Source organism: Apus apus, chromosome 12 (assembly GCF_020740795.1).
Source record: "Apus apus isolate bApuApu2 chromosome 12, bApuApu2.pri.cur, whole genome shotgun sequence".
Classification (NCBI taxonomy): Eukaryota; Metazoa; Chordata; class Aves; order Apodiformes; family Apodidae; genus Apus; species Apus apus.
This window is the reverse complement of record NC_067293.1, coordinates 13,402,522-13,419,372: the sequence shown is the minus strand read 5'-3', so window position 1 is coordinate 13,419,372 and position 16,851 is coordinate 13,402,522. Positions and strand designations below refer to the sequence as shown.

At 43.7% G+C, this 16,851-nt stretch overlaps 1 protein-coding gene across 7 annotated transcripts in view; it reads left to right on the top strand.

Moving 5' to 3' along the window:
* Window positions 1-13,642, top strand: part of FGF13 (fibroblast growth factor 13) — a 240,710-nt gene extending 227,068 nt beyond the window's left edge. For all 7 annotated transcript variants that reach the window (XM_051630235.1, XM_051630228.1, XM_051630231.1 and 4 more), the window contains 2 exons: window positions 10,791-10,989; window positions 12,222-13,642. In XM_051630235.1, the coding sequence (XP_051486195.1) occupies window positions 10,791-10,989; window positions 12,222-12,358 (336 nt within the window). In that variant the 3' untranslated portion in view covers window positions 12,359-13,642. The remainder of the gene's footprint in view (window positions 1-10,790; window positions 10,990-12,221) is intronic.
* The last annotated feature ends 3,209 nt before the right edge of the window (window positions 13,643-16,851 follow it).

The following is a 16,851-nucleotide window of genomic DNA, read 5'->3' as shown; positions in this document are numbered from 1 at the left end:
TAGGGGCTGATGAGAGGGGGAAGCAGTTGCTGCCCTCCTCAGCTGCCTGAGCTGTTCCTAGGGATGCATTCGGCCTTTGCAGAGGGTGCCCTGCGGTTCCAGTGCTGACTGGGACATGAAACCTCCCATTCCTCAAGCTAGGTGGTGTCAGCTTGCTTGTTAGAGCAACGCAGTGTTTTCAGTGCTAGTGCACAACTTCCTCAGGGAACCCATGGTCATGTCTGTGCTCCTTTTGCCCATATCTGTTGCAGAGGAGGTTGGGTTCTGCTCTGCCGCAGTTTTTGTTGTGCAAGGTGCTGGGGAACTCCTTGAAACTTGAATTTCCATTCATTTCATCCTCAAAGTGTTGCCTATGAGAAATGCATGTCATTTACAGAGAAATTTAGTCTGTTCTCTGCTTAAATGTCCCTTTTTAGGTAGGGCTTTTACCTGCAGAAACAAATGTTTTCTACCAGTCAGCATCAACTTTAAAATAAAGGGTCACTCTTGCATCTCAGCTCCCTTGTATAACCCTTTATTACCTTCCTTTTAAGAGTTTTTGCCATCTGAAATCTCTCAAATCTGTGTACTAGTCTGCCATCTAATACAAACATCCCTCTGAGATCCCCTTAGTAGCATGTGTTCAATAGCATAACTTAGGCAGCCATGAGGGCAGAGGAATTCCAAAGAGCATCACAGCTCAATACCCAGAATCGGGGTTTGGCTGCCAGTAATACCCTGGCACTGTCCAACTGCCAAAGTTTGGAAAACGTCCATCCATGGCATTCATGGATAACTGGATTGCAGTAAATCAAACTCACTTGAAAAGGTCTCGTTCCCATTTGGTCATAGAGGGATGTTGCTTTGGTCAGGGTGGAGCTAACCAGCTCTTTGAACCTGTGACAGTCCATGATTATGAAGCTTCATCTTCTGTTTATTTGCACCTCATAGTAAAAAAGTGTGCTGAAGTAATAGTGACAAATATCAAATAGCCTTGGTTTCTTAAAGCAAGTCATATATGCATAATGTCACTGGCATTATGCATGTTAAAAATTAAGCATGCAGCATAGTGCTTTGCAGAATAAAACCCTACTTAATAGGCTCATTAGTTTGGTATTAATATTATTTTAATATATCATGCCAGTCCAAAGACTGTGCTGCATTTAGTATTTCACACAGGTTTACAGTTTGGTAGTGTTGGGATAGGTGTGGCACCTCCGTGGCAGCAATTCCAGCCCAGGCAGTGCAGGGGGATGGTCTGAGGGGAGCAGAGCAGCCCCTGGGAGCTCTGCTAACTGCACATGAGCAGCAGACAGGACAAATGCCCTGCTGAGAACTACACCATAGAAGGACAACATTGAACGCCGAAGTACCAGCTGATCCATTGCACCATAAATATGCATCCACATTAATAAAACTTACAGGCCAAATGGCAGGGTTGTCCTTTCATGTGGAATAGACTCTAAGCTGACAGTGAAGCAAGGACCTGTTTGATGTAATGTGGCATTACTCTTCTCCTGCTGCTCATGCTGTTATTTATCTTCCACTTGCAGCTTCTCACAGTCAGTGAGCAGAGAGACTTTCCGGTGTGCAGGAAAAGAGTTCATTCAGCAGCATCTGTCTCTGAGAGCTTTCTCTGGGGCAGGCCCTGTCTTTCCTCTGCAGTGTCAGTGAGGTGGCTGGTGGCAGTTTGGGCAGGGCTGATCTGGGCTGGGGCTGTGCTTGGGAGTGCTCCCTGCCCAGCCTTTGGGTGGAAGAGCACTGCCTCCACGAGTTTGCCACCAGAACCATCAGATGGCACTTCCCCAGAGCAGCAAAGGACAAGGAGATTGCTTCCACATCGATTTCCCCATTGTAGCTCACAGCACTTGTACAGGCAGGCTTTCAGCCAGGTTGCAGGTTACCACAGAAACAGCATTCCCCATTACCACCTATTCCCACAGGAAAGACTGTAGCACTTGTTCTGGCTGTTGTTCCTTCAGCTGCCCTTCCCCCAAAAAGGAGAAGACTTTATGTGCTTTCCTTTTTGTCCACAGAATTTTAGGAGCACCCACTGCTAAAAGGGTCATGTCCCTGCTTGTAATTAAACAGACAGATTTAGAGCTTGCTGCAAACACTGATTAGATTATTGGTTTTCAGCACTTTAAGATAAATCTACATGAATTCATGGGTGACAGTCTGAAGGAGATCTCTTCCATCTCCTTACCCCAGGGCTGATGTCCTGTATCTAGGCTACAGCAGTAAATCCCACATTCTAATGAGCTCTGCTGCTTCTGCAGGGCCTGTCCAGGGAGCTCCAGTGCTGGGAGAGCTGTGCCCATGGAGAGGTCAGGGGAGCTTTTGGTGATGCAGAGCTCCAGCATTGCTGCCTACACTCTGCTGAGGCCAGGGGTGCCCCAGTGTGCCTGGTGTTGCCTGCTGAACCCCAGCCCAGCTTACCTGTCTCCTGCAGCTCCTCCTGTCCAGGTAACTGGAAGCAGCATTTTGGGATGATGTGGCCAAGGCTCTCAGTGTGGCAGCAGAAAGGCTTTGCTGCCCTTCTTGTCCCTCATTCCCAGGTGATGTTTTAACCAACGCCAGCCACCTTGTTCCAGGAGCAAATTGACCTGCAGCTGCTGCCCTGTGCTCTGCAGCCCCAGCAGCACCAGTGGAGGTTCCCCAGTGGCAGTGATCCTGTAGACAAATACAAGAGTGATTCTGTAAAAGGGCTACTGGACAGGGACGTGTTTACTTTCTCTGCTGTTCTTGCCAGCTCATAGACATCTCCCCCTTGCAGTGGCCAGAGTGTGACAAATGGATGTCTCTTCATGCCACACTCATCTGCTTGACAGGTCACAGCTTCTCCTTGGTGTGTTCCTGCTGCAACTTCTTGCTTCTTGGTAGAAGAGCTTTGTGTGGCTTCCATGTCCCCATGTTCCACTGAGATGGTGACATACAGTGCCACAGGGAGAGCTGGCAGGCAGTTAGCAATCCAGAGGAACAAATCACGGGTGGATCACTTCAAGGAAGGCAGTTGTGGTGTCTCAGGTTCCTCTTAGTCCTTCAGCATCTCATGCCACTGGCCATGGTCTGTGAATGGCAAAGGGCTCAGGGCTTGGCCATTAAAACCAGTGGAAAGCAGGGCTCTCTAACTGAAAGCAGAACGTGGCCCCTGTCCTGTAAAAGGAATTTTTCAACTTAGATATATATTTTTTTTAAGTCATGTGTGACACATTTACTTAAACTGAGGACATTCTGCACAACAGCTGTGTCAAAGAGATTTGACAATGCCAGGATTTGATGTCAATTATAACTGCTAGAACTCTGATTGCAATGGCTGGCAGGTTATCTGTCTAATAATGGGTGTGTTATAAAATAGGCTGCTTAGCATCTTTGGGGCTCTCTGCTCTAGTTCTGGGGAAGAAAGCTGTCCTATCTGCCTTTTGCTTCCTTCTGCCTTCCTGTAATTTTTAAGCTTGGGTACACTGATCAGAGGGTCAGAAATACCATAAAGTTGGACCATATTTGTCAGAGGGACAACTTAAAAGATAGAGAACTTTTGTACAAGTGCACAGTGCTAAAGCTGAACAGGAAAGACCATTTTACTTTGTCATAAGACAAATGACTGAAAATATCTCACCTCTGTTATGCAACTCAATGGTTCAGCCTCGTTTTAAATGTTGAGTTTCGGTTCTGGAAATGACAGAGAGAAAGAAATTGAAAGGAGTCAGTGAAGGGTAATGAAAATTATTAGAGGCGCAGAGAACCTTTCATATGAGGAGAGATTTAAAAAGATTAGGCCCGCTTAGTTAAGACAAGAGATGAATAAGCAGAGACATGATAGAGAGATGTGTGGTAATGAATGGTGCAGGAGAGGCACACTGGGTACTGTGATGTGCTGTTTTCCAAAGTTAAAAGCTGAGAGAAGAAAGCTGTAAAACAAATAAGACAAGAATTTTGCTTGAGATAAAAACCAACAATGGACACACGTAAAATAAGTTTTCCACAGTGCTGGTTTCACCTGTGGAAGCCACTGTCGCATGGAGTGGGGATAATGAGTTTAGGAAAATTATGAAGAGGACTGGCTGCTCTGGGGAGAATTGTGAGCCTACTGAGAGGAAAGGGAATTCTCCTGCAGCTTTGAATGGGAGCAGGATTTGCTAGCTGGCATGTTCCCAAGGCTGCTGCAGTGACCCAGCAGCCTCAGTGGGGCTCTGGGTATTTATACACTACACACAGCTACCTGTGCACGGGGCATAGACAGTGACCATGTCAGCTGCCTTTGGTGATGGAAGATGACTTGATTTTTTTGTCCAGGTTGAGCAGGTGGAATCCTTCCCAGCATGCTTTCAGGCAGCACATCTTTTCCATCCCACTTTGCAGCAATTTCCATGCAGGTTGTTTTGGGGCAGTTCTTGCCTTGCAAGAGTTGACCTGCTGGGAGGGCAGCTCTTGGGCTTTGCTCAGCCAGGGAGGTTTAGTTCTGCTGCTTAATTCAGTCACGTTGGAGGGGGATCGTGAGAAGAAGTTGCTGATCAGATCCAAGGTCCAGCAAGTTCACTCTCCAAAGATGATCAGTGGCACATATCTGGGGATGAATAAGAGATTATAATGTGGAAGCACAAGGAAAATGTGCAGGAGACTCCTCCCATTTCTCAGCTGGAGTTTACCTTTATCAGAGGCTACAGAGGTGTTAACCAGCCCTTGACCAAACCTGGGAGTGAAGTTCATGACTCATGGGGTTTTGCCATGAAAAAAAAAAACCCTTGTCTAGACATTGAGAAAGTTATTTTAATCTATTTTTTTAAGACCAAACCAGTACCTACACTAGTAGAGAAGATTTCTCACAAAGAGGCTTAATTGCAGATTAATAGAAAAGCTTCCTTTTACAGATTTAGAAGCAGTAACAGGTCTTTGGTATGTGTGAAACAATAAACATGAAACATTATTTTGAAAACAGCTTCTAGGTAATAGTAGGGTTGCATCACACAGATTTTCTCTGTTAGTCTGGTTTAGAGCCCTCAAACAACTTCATGGACACTTGCTGCTTAATGAACCCTCCCAGGTTTCACAAAACAGACAATGTTTATGTTTAAAGGCTAGTTTCTTGCATCTATCATATTAGAATTTCACTGATTTTGAATTAGGACTGGCAAGTCTGGTGCCGTAAAGCCACAGAAACTAAAAAAGGGTTGGTAAAAGCAGTAGAAGGTATTAATATTTATTAACAGAGGACTTGATAATTCAGGAAATTGCAGAGGTTTTCCTGTATGGTGCTTCCAGGACCTTCAGGGATGTTCCATGCAGCTCAGCCCTGATGCAGAAGAGAAGCATTCGGGGACAAAGTGGATCTTCTCTCTTTCTTATTCACACCAAGTAAATGCTGTCTCAGAGCTTTGTGGGGCAGATTAGGAAAGGGGGCTGCGTTTGTCATCTGTGAGGTGTTCTCCTGGATATTTTGCAGAACTTTTACACCACATTACAGGCTCCCTCTACAAGGATTCCTTTCCTCTGCAGTGATCAGATGTTTCTTCTTTCTGTATGTATCATGCATTTGTTCTCTTGCCCCCTTTAAGGAGTGCTTTGGTTAATCAACACAGTTATAGAAGTGAAGCATCACCAAAAGATGAGGGAACGATAATATGATCATGCATAGTTCCTATCTCAATTAAATTTCAGCAGTGTTTACAGCCACTGAGGTTTTTTCCCTGGGGTCATCAGGCAGCACATCCATTCCATAGGCAGAGAACGCTGAGAGGTGACGCACCGAGCTTTAAATAGGTATTTATTGATGTGCCTAAATGCCAGTTAAAAATCTGGGCAAAGAGGACTTGGACAAGTTTCACATCTGAGTCACTGATCGGTGAGAAAAAGAATAATGAGCAAAATTTAAACCTTTAAATCTCTGTATTTGTAATTAGTATGTTTTCTGCTTCTGTTCACTGTCTGTGTTTGTTCCCTGAGTTTGTGCATTTGATTTGCTGTGCAAAGGAACCACGTCAAGGGAATGATTACAGGATCTTTTCAATGCTTTTCTCGTAGATTCAGCAAATACCAAGTGACAACCTGAAATCTTACTCTGGAGATGCTGGATATCCAGCTGCCTCCTTGGGCTCCACTTTAATTTTTCTGGAAGCTTTGTCCTACCTAAATTCACACACTACTGACAGTGTGTGTTTCACTTGATACATTCCTGCTTATTGCACTATCCCAGGGAAATTCCATGCTCTGGAGTTGCTTGGGATAACCTTCCAGGAAATTTGTGCCTTCCTATCACTCCTGCCAGGAAGTAGGTTTTCTGATGAAAGAATTTAGTGTATCTATTCTATATAACTTTTTAAATTTAATTTTCTTCCTTGCATGGTTACATGGCTGGTATCTGTGCCTTCAGACTGTAGTGAACTCGAGAGGAATAACAGCCTTCCACAAATTCCTGTTCAGCACTAGCTTTTTGTTCAAGCAGCAGTTAGTTCAGGTTTAAAGCACCTCCTGAGGGCTCTGTGCTGCCTGTGATGTCTCTACAAGAACTCGCCTAGAGGAGGCGTAGCTGAAAGGAAGCCGTGCTGGGATAGCATCTGCTTTCAGAGCCCCCCAGCTTCTTGATGAGCATCTTTGGCTGTGACTGGTGACTGTTGTACACAGTCACGATTGCAGGGTCTCTCTTCCTAATTATAGCCCTATAAGACCTGTACATATTGATATATTGTGAGTTGTTCCCACTAGGATTCCTCAAAATAGGGAAATTTGAAGCAAAATGGACAATACTGTGGGATTAGAACCTCTCTCTGGGAACTGTAATGTATCTGATCCAGAATATATCGTTTCAAGGTAATTGTAATTTTCCATTCCTATAGCCAAGAGCCTTTGGTGGCTTCCTGAAATACCAGTTTCTTCAGAGAGTCTTCTCACACTGGTGATTTGAAAGCTGTTATTTCTAGTAACGGTAGAGTTGAAGTATTCACATCTTGTGCTGCTGGTATCACTGCACATTACAGGGTGATGATCCAGAGGATACACCCTGGAACTTCACATGCCAAGATGGAGAAAATCAATCTCTGTTAATAAAAAAAGGCAGGCTCAGTGGCGCAGAAAATCACTACTCTGGAGCCCTAAAGAGATTCCTTCAAAAATTCATTATTATAGAATGGAATCCTGGGCTACATTATAGTCCTGAAAGACATCAGGATATGGAGGGGAAAAAAATCCAATTTTCATTAAATGGAGAAAATAAAGAATAAATCCCATAAGCAGACAAAGTAATTGATCACATGGAACATAATTATAGGCTCAACGTGTAAGAACATTTTCCAGGTTTCCCAAGTACCAAATACTTTTCCCAAATACTTTTCAAAGTTAATGTTTCTTTTCTTGTTACTTCTTCATGCCCCTAGTGCTAAATCCATCTGAAGAAAAATTTCTGATTGTTCTGGCCAACTGCTGTAGGGTTCCTGCAGGACTTTCCATCTGTGGTGATACACAGATGTTTAGCAGACAAAAGGACTTAGAGTTACTACTCTGCAAAGTATCCAGTATCCCTGTTGATGGTCTGCAAGACGCGAATGACAATTTGCAACAAATAGCAGAGAGCAAACATCTTTGCCCTCTGTATGTGCCCTGTGCTCACAGCCATCCTGGTGAGAGGCTTCTGTAATATGACAGAAACTTGAAGACACTAAATTACTTTCTTTAAAGCAGATTTCCTATTTCTATTTATGATTATTTTCTATTTATATTTATTATTATTTTCCTATTTATGCAGGAAATGCATCACAATCTTTTGGAGGCCAGAATAATTAATACTCTATCCTGCAGTGTAGGTGGGTGTGATGGCTGATAACTTGGATGGTCCTTGGCTCAAAACACAGCTTTTACACAGTCAGAGCAGGAAGAATTCCAGCTTCATTTTTACAGTATTTTAGCTTTCAGCCTTGGCAGACCTGTAAGACACTATTTGTATGGGAGAGACTGGATTATTTTAGATGTAATCTAGTCAGCTGCCTGGAAATACAGCCACTTAAGTGTATGCTTTGAGGACTTTTTACTGTATTATCATACACCAAATTATTCTTTATTTTAATTTTCTTTTCACATATTAAATGTAGTTTCTGGTCACGAAGGAGCATTTCAGTGGTTCAGCTGATTAGCTCAAAACCAGGAAGCTCCTGACAGTTAATTTTCTTGCTTACTTAAAGCAGGGCTGAGTCACAACTGCAGTGAATCCAGTATTTCTTTAACTTGTATTCATTCATTCATTCATTCATTCATTCATTCATTCATTCATTGTTCGGGTGTATGTGTGAGGGCCTTGGGTGAATGCAATTTAATGTGGGTGCCATCACCCCTGACTTCTGGGGTAAACTGAGGTGGAAATACTATTTCACACAAATATCTAGAACAGCTCAGAGACAGGAAGAATCTCATCTTAGAATTCAACACATTTATATTTATAAAATGTCAATAGGATAGGCTATATGAGCTGGCAAAGCTCAGTTTTAGTTGGGGCACTCTCCCAACGTTAACTTACACTTCTGCAGTAAAGTATCAGAGAATTTGCCAGCACAGATAACGTATTGGCCATTTTGCACTTGCTGGTCTATACTCTGGTTTGAACTGATGTGCTTTTAGTAGCCCTGTCCATACCCAGTTGGGTTGGCACATGGACTTGCCAAGCTCAGAAAAGTACATTTAATTGTCATACATCCAAATCAGGAGCACATTTGTTAATATTCCTCATTCAGAGCTTGCCTCTGCAGTTCTCCTCAGCTCTTTTTTTTAATGAGCAGAAAGGCACACACTGGATTAAACTAAAGGTAAGTGATGGGTGGCAAAACACACTTGTGGAAGGTAAGCAGCTGCTTAGTATTCAGGAGCAAGCAGAGCACTTCAGCTTCTGCAAACAGCTCCTGCAGGATCAACTGTTATTTGGTGAGGCTCCTTTCCCACTGTGCAGCACCTTTCTGAAGCTGCAGCCATAGAGGAGTTAGGCAGATGTCAGTCAAGACAAAAGAGCAGGGTGCTGAGCCAAGCCACTCAGGTGGTCTGCTTCAGTGCTGGAAAAATTGGGAGGGAATTTAGCATGGTAAGTGAGCATGTTATAGAGAGGTGTTTCTGTGCCTCACTGTTGGTCAAGAAAAATCCCCGCCATGGCAGTTCTTGTGGAACGGCGAGATGCTCCTGGGGTGGCTGCTGTGCTGGCGTGGCTGCTGTGCTGGGGTGCACCATCAGGCTCCAAACTGACAGCAGCACAGAGCTTCACCATGGCTTGTTACCACAAGCCTCACAAGTCTTCTAGTGTCTGTCTTTCTGTCTCCCCACTGTTTCGCTCCCTCTGTTTCAAGGGACTCTGCTAGCTGTTGGCTCGTAGTGCAGTTAACTTGCCTCCTCAGAGAGCCAGAGTAAATGTTATGGCTCTGTTTGCAGTCTGACCCTCTGCAGCTGTGTACAAGCAGGCCTTTTGTATCCAAAACAGCTCCAAATTACTGTATATAAACCATAATCTTCCAGTGGGAGCACTGTAGTTTTCCATTTTGCTGCTTAATTGGATGATGCACTTGCAATAGTCATTGTTAATATGGCTAGTGCTGGGCAGGGAACAGCAAGAGGCAGCTTTTCTTTAGAAATCTTGCAAAAATGCAGTGACTGTCCCCGTTTGACAGCAATTGAAACCAATCGTCAATTAACTAAATAACAGCCAATTAGCTTGAAGGAAAAAGTAGAAAGTTGCTTACTTCATACTCTTTGTTGAAGCAAACGCCAGTTGGAGGTTTTTTCTTTCTCCTATGAGAAGACAAAATGGCAAAAGAGGTGCACAAAACGCGCTATGGTGGTTTTTTTTAAGTACTATCTTTTTTTCACACAAGAATTGTGTTGAGAAACTAGGTAAGAACACCTAAAGCTCCTGAGACATTTAAATATGTCTAATTTTTAACACTTTTAGTGTTAAAAAAACCCTCAAGCAGCCAGAGGCATTAAGAAGCAGCTGAATGGTGCTGTCAGGACTGGCATTTTGGTGTTAGGTTCCTCCAAGGCCTGTGTTTCATGTCTGGAGCCTTTTTCTGATCTGGACAATAGTGCCACAGGTATTGATGGAGTCAAGACCATAGCAGAGTGAAAGCCAGTCACACCATGGGCAGGAAAAGTCTCTCTCCCAGATTATTGCTCTTTAGTCTACCTCCCCAAAGCAGCAGTGCAATTAAAGATGAGGACTAAAGTTTGATTCCATATGCTTTCATCTGTGTCTGGCTCTTATCAGTCCCAGAGCAGAGGCCAATGTCTGCCTGGGTCTCTGCTGGGCTGTCGGAGGGTGATGTGCTGGGCAGAGAAAGAGATCAGACCAAAGGGGCAGCTGCTACCAGCTAACTTAATATTGGTGGATTAGCAAGAGATGACCATTTACTCCTGGCATCCTGGCTTTGAATTTTGATTGTGCTTTCCTCAGAAGCAGCTGAGGCCAGCAGATACTGCACAAAGGCGTGACGTGGCCTTGCTTCTAACTGGTGGGGCCGGACCGCAGTTGGTCCTGGGGGGCTGACATCAGGGCTGCATCTACCTAATGGCCATTAGTTGCATCAATCAATAGCTCTTCACTTAGACTTTTTACTCGTCGTTCAAAAAAGATTTCATTATGCTACTTGGAGCTGCTCACGGCATCATTTCATGGGGTTCAAATTGTAGTACTTGTTTGTTAATGCTTTTAGGGCCTGTGTTTCATAATTGGATGGTGGATGGTGAGGGATATGTCTTTTAACCATTGGGAAAACAATATTGGATGCTTTTCCTTTAACTGATGTGAGGTTCAGCACTGCACATATTGATCTCTTGCTTTCTTACAGGAACATTTTACACCTGAATGCAAGTTTAAAGAATCAGTATTTGAAAACTACTATGTGACATATTCTTCAATGATCTACAGACAGCAACACTCCGGGCGGGGCTGGTACTTGGGTCTTAACAAAGAAGGAGAAATCATGAAAGGAAACCACGTGAAGAAAAATAAACCTGCAGCACACTTTCTTCCAAAACCATTAAAAGGTAATTACTTGGGGTTAGTTCATCTATCTGAATTCACATGATCTTACATCAGAGGTGTTTAATTGCTGTGCATAGATATTTTAAAGGTTCAGCTCCTTCTTTAACGGGAGTATGAAGTTCTGTAACACACCTAATGTAATCAGAGCTGCTTTTTTTAAAAAGGTTTCTTTATGTTACCTCTGCATTTCTCTAATCTAACCAAATACACATATTAATGTATTTGTGCCCAAAGTCCACAGTGTCTCTGTTAATAGATAACAGAGGCTGTACATGAAATGGCTCACACATCTGCTCACAGGCCGTCAGTGACTTGCTGTAAAGCTTGTCACTCTGTGTCGCAGGATGTTTGTCTGGTTTTGCCCAAGAAAAAGCTCTAATGTGGGGTGCTTAGTGATGCTCAATTAATGTGGCATCAGTGTGTGACATTAAAGGTAGTAATGCACATGGCAAATGTATACTGCTGTTTATTTAAAGCCAGGACCTGGAGTCATCCTCATTAACTGAAGCATCTGAGTCAGGTTTGTAGTCAGACTCAGCTCCCTCTTTGGTCAATGCAAAGAGGGTCATCTCAGTCTATATGGAGGTGCTCCTTTTCTCCAGAAGAACGAGCTTCCATATGCTCTTTCTTTAAGAGGAATGAAGCCCTTTACTTCTGGGTTATACTCTTATCAGTAACCTTTTAGGGCCATGTCACTTTGAAATCAGAGGATGCATCTCAAAGATGCACAACCCTGGGTGCATGCTGGACTAGTTTGCTGGTCCATATTTATGAGTGGGTTTTAAGTAACTGATGTTGAGGTGGTTCATCGTTGCTTTTAAAACAAAGCAAAGACTGAAAAATCTGGTTTTGCACTCACCTGCTTAGGCTGAGTGTGCAAGTAACAGCTCAAGTCATGGTTGTCAACAGTGCCATTGCACCACTAGTAAGGAAATGTTGATTTATATCAGCTTAGGTTTATCTTGCAGAGTTTTCTAAGTGCAGGGGGCTGGTGGGTGATTTAACTGGGAGAGAGCTGTGGTTTTTCCCTTCTCTAAAATGCCATTCCCTAGAAGAGGAGATCAGAGGTTCTTACGGAGGGTTTGAAATGGAGGTCTCCTTGCCACATTTCTTTCATTCACCCCTTACATTTCATATTGCTGAATGAATCGCAAGGTTTTGCAGCCAGACTTTGCACCAACAGCCTGAGTAGCTCATACCACGTGCTGATGTGCTGCCTCTCTTTTGTTTGCAGTGGCCATGTACAAAGAGCCTTCCCTCCACGATCTCACAGAATTCTCAAGATCTGGAAGTGGGACCCCAACAAAGAGCAGAAGTGTCTCAGGAGTGCTAAATGGGGGTAAATCCATGAGCCAAAACGAGTCAACGTAGCCAGGTTCAGGCCAGCCAAGTGCTCTCTAAACAGAACCTTACCTCTGGATGCAGTTGAATTCTTACTAGCAGTCTTTCATCCAAACATTCAATTGCCCAGGACAAGCCACCGAACTTGCATAGGTCACTTGTTTATCAGCCATTAGATCTCCTGGTTGTCAAAGGATGTACCCCAATAATGTAGAATATGCTTGTGCATATCACAAGGCACTTGGATAGCCAGCAAACGTAACTGCTGAATAAATCTCGGAGAAGAAATGTCCAGCTCTTTCTCTCTCTTTCTTTTTCTCTCTCTCTTTCTCTCTCTCTCTCTCTCTCCTCTGCTTTGTGGAATATGAAGCAAAAACATTTCACAGCATTCACTGCTGATAAGAATTTGCTTTCCAACTCAGAAAAAAGACCACTTTTGCTCTTCAACGGAAATTTTAATGCTTGTATGTTTTATAGGGGCAAACAAAAAACAAATATGTAAACTCTGTTGTTTCCTTGGCTTACCGTTTTATATCTAAGGCTTGATAAAAAAATGTATCCTTTAATTTGGAATAGTGCAACTTTTTGATTTCTCAACTCCAATGAGTCTTTAAAGCTATGTCTTTAAAAAAAATATATTGAAAATTCAGGGTTGGAACTGAGAGTTGGTGTCTCAGGCTCAAGCAAACGGTGTTCTTCTGGTTTTAAACACAATGAAATATAAATTTTTATAGATTTGTAGTTTCTGGTAAAGTTCTTGTGCTAACCCCAGTCTGTAGGAACTGAGTTGTTTTGTTATCCCGAGTGGAAATTAACAGAAAGGGATAAAATTACCCTCCAATGTAGATTTCTCTTAATTCCATTTTGTGTGTCATGTTAAACTCTTGTTGTGGCTTCTTTTCTAAAGACAGAAACTGTGGAATTAAGGTGACTTAATTTTTTTATAAGAAACGTCTTATTTGTAAAAGTCCTTCTTTCACTGTAACGGGCACGTGACTATTGTGTAGGAGGAAGCGTTAGGACAGGTTACCCCTAAACGACATATACTTATACATGCTATTGGAAACAATTGTTTAAAAAAAAATGTAGTTAGGTTTCCATTTAGGCCATCATGTCTGTTGCATGGGAGAAAGTTGGAATATTGGCATAGAGTTGCATGATGTGTAAGATTTTGTGCATTAATCATCGTTGGATTCTGTGCTCCAAAACTGACATAGTTCTGTACAGGCAGCTCTCTGCCTGCTACAAAAGAGTTGTTTATTATTTGTTGTATACACAACCATGCACTGAATAAATTATTTATATTAAGATGTACTTTTTAAAAAAGCTGGTTTGATTATATGATGTACATCCGTGATTAATTTCAAGGGGAAGGGTTGGCAGTTAAATTATAAGTGATGAAAGACACTGTAATTAATGTTCAAAATCTTTTGGTGTGATGGATTATTCCCCTGTGATGCTGTACACTGTACAACTGAGAACATGCTCTTTCTTTTGGATATTGTTAGAACTGGCCTGACGTGCCCAGCCGAGATACTCAAAACATAGTGACTCTTAAGTGCCACCAAGTCTTGGCAAGGGCCCCTCTGCTGCGTGCTGCTGGAGCCCCAGGGAATGGTCTCCTCTGCTTCCAGCTTCTCGATGTCTGCCCTCACTGTTAGACTTCCCTTAGAGCAGCCATGGAGCCCAGCCTTCCAGCACACCTCTCCTGAGCCCCAGGGTCCCAAAAAGATCTGGTAAGTCAGGCACTGCTTGTGCCAGGCTGGCACCTGCAGGATGCTCAGTGTTTGCTGTGCCTCCCTGCAGGGACACTGCAGGTGCAGCTTTACCTGGTCTGGAAGAAGTAGGCTGTGATGCCTCCTCCCTTTGTGGGTATGTTCTGGAGAGAAAACATCCCTCTCTCCTGCCTTTTCTAAAACATCAGTAAGAACTTTTCTCATCTACAGCATCCAGGCAGCTCTGACAGGTGAGCTTCACTCATCGAGGTGTTTCAAGAAGTTCTAGGAGGAAAAAGTTTTCATCATAGGTGGCTGAAGAAACAGTTCTGGAAGGGAATGAAGGAAAAGGAGGCAAAAAGCTACCTAGAAAAGTTTTCCTGAAATTAAAACTAAGTATTCTGGTGTCTGCTTGGAGCGCCTCCCGCTTGACCAAGCTGGAATTTGATTTCAGATGAAGCTGGGACACTGTGGTTTGCTAGTTGTCTGTTGTTTTTTTTAAGGTTGGTTGAGAGGAGGGAAACAGATTGTGTTTCAGATCAAAGCCCCAGATTCATTATTTTGTGGCTAATAGTAGGCAGAGCTCTGACTTGCTGAGCTCCCATATATTGGAGCAGGGGCTTACTCTCTGCAAGTACCCCCCTCCCCAGGGGGCCTGGGGGTCCTCAGCACACCCGTTTTCAAAGGACTAAGGGAGGGAGGGGAGCACAATCAATGCCATAGAAATCCTTAAAAATTGAAGATGTGGCAGTAATTGCTCCAAAGGCCTTGGTAACTCAGTAGGTCTGGAGCATCCGTTCCCATCAACTAAACATGGTGTGTCTTGGGGAGCAGTTGCCCTAACTCTCCCAACACCAAACATCAAACTCATCATACTCTTGCCAGAGTCCTGATTGTACAGAATGAGCTAAGTGAGGAAATTAGGGCCAGGATTTTCCGTGTAGTCTCTGGAGCCACAGCCTGGGATTCAATAAGGAACAATAGAGTTAAATGTGCCTTTGAAGACAGTGAAGAGTAGGTGATATTCTGATGCAGACAGCAAAGTCCATTGGGTGGACAAGAATGTGGCTTCAGCAGAGGACCAGATTAAGGAACCAGGCTCCAAAGTATTTATTTATCCTTCAGCACCCATAAATTAGAAGGTTAAACAGCTGACTCCTGGATAATACCTTCCTTTAAGAAATCTACTAGATGTTGGGAAAATGCCTGTGTTGATGGGTGTTTTAGCAAGAGAAACATACAGTCACTGGTCAACCCACTTTCTCTGCCACAGGTACAGTGGTGCACACCTGCAATAAGAACAAAGCCCAGGAGCTGGTATGAAGCCAAGCCCCACGCTGGCTGTGAGCCACTAACCAGGTGCAGGAGGCTCAGTCTCCAGCCCTTCTGTTATTGCTGGTGTGGTGGCCAATGCCTTTCCTCTGCTACTGCTCTTGTCTTCTCTCTCCAGCTCTGCTGCCCACACTGCAGTGCCACAGGCTTGGAGTTGGCTCAGGAGGTACCAAACCAGCACAGAAGCTTTCTGCTGCAGCTGGGCTCCATTTGGCAAAGCCCTGAGCCACTGCAGGAGCTGTGCAGAGACCTTGTGAAAGGCTGACAAATTCTACCTGCCAACCCAAACCAGGTCAGCTATCCACGTGGGACGAATACTGGTGGAGCACAACTACTATGAGGCAAAAGTGCTACCTTTTTTTGTGATCCACCTGTCAGAGCTGCTTTCCCAGAGGTCTCTGCAGGGGGCTCAGGCATCACATGCTTGGTCTGGTTTTGGAGTGAGGGAAGGTGGGAAGAGCTCTTCTCTGTATCACAGAGATCTTTTTTTCTTTTCCTTTTTTTTTTTTTTTTTTTTTTTTTTGTCTGTTACCTCATGCTACCTCATAGCATGGTTGTATCTCCATAGCCACTTGCTCAGCCATGTTCATCACTGGCACGATGGAAGACAAGTCCCTACTTGGGGAAAAATATCTCCAAGTTATCCCAGGGAAGAACAGTGCCCCTTCTGCAGCACTGTCTGGTGTCCCTACTGCTGGTTTCCAGCCCATGGGTCAGGTTTTCCAGTGGGATAAAGACAGTGTAACAAGCTCAGGGATGCTGTGATATGCCAGGCCTTGTCCCAGCACGAGAGCTGGGTCTGGCAAAGCTCTGCTGTGTCTTGAGTATCTCTGTGTGGAGACCAGAGCCAGCTCTAATGGGGTTAAATGTCTCTCCGACATATCCGTGACCAGGACACTTTTGCAGGACAGAATCTGTATGTAACAACCTCCTATCTTCTAATAAATAATTCTCTCTAAAACAGACGCCTTCTTGTCTGGGCTCTGATTTTTATCACTGCAGATGCTGAAAGGCTCTCCACCCCACCACCAGTGCACCCTTGCTTAGCTTTCCTTGGGATACTGACCCTTCTGTATTAACACTGTTGTTTTCTTGTGCCTTCCTGAACCAAAGCAGGGTGACTTGAGTGGTCAAGCCAAGACCATCTCAAGTAGATCCTTCAATTTACTCCATGGTGCATGGAGGACATACAAAGATGTGTTTTCCCAGTTCAGGGAAGGGCTATTCTAAATATTGGAGCTTGGTTTTTCTACACCGAGTAAGACCAAGACAAACCACAATGTTTTTTTCTGATTTTGGCTCTACAAATATGACATAAAAGAATAGTAGAAAGCCAATCAAAAATAAACTGATTTCATAGAAAAAAAGCCCTGCCATGCAATTTACCCTGAATAAGACCCACTTGGAGCTTTTTTCATCTCTTTTCTGGGGAAGATGTTCTGGACAACTTAGAATTCCAATTCACAGGGCAAATTT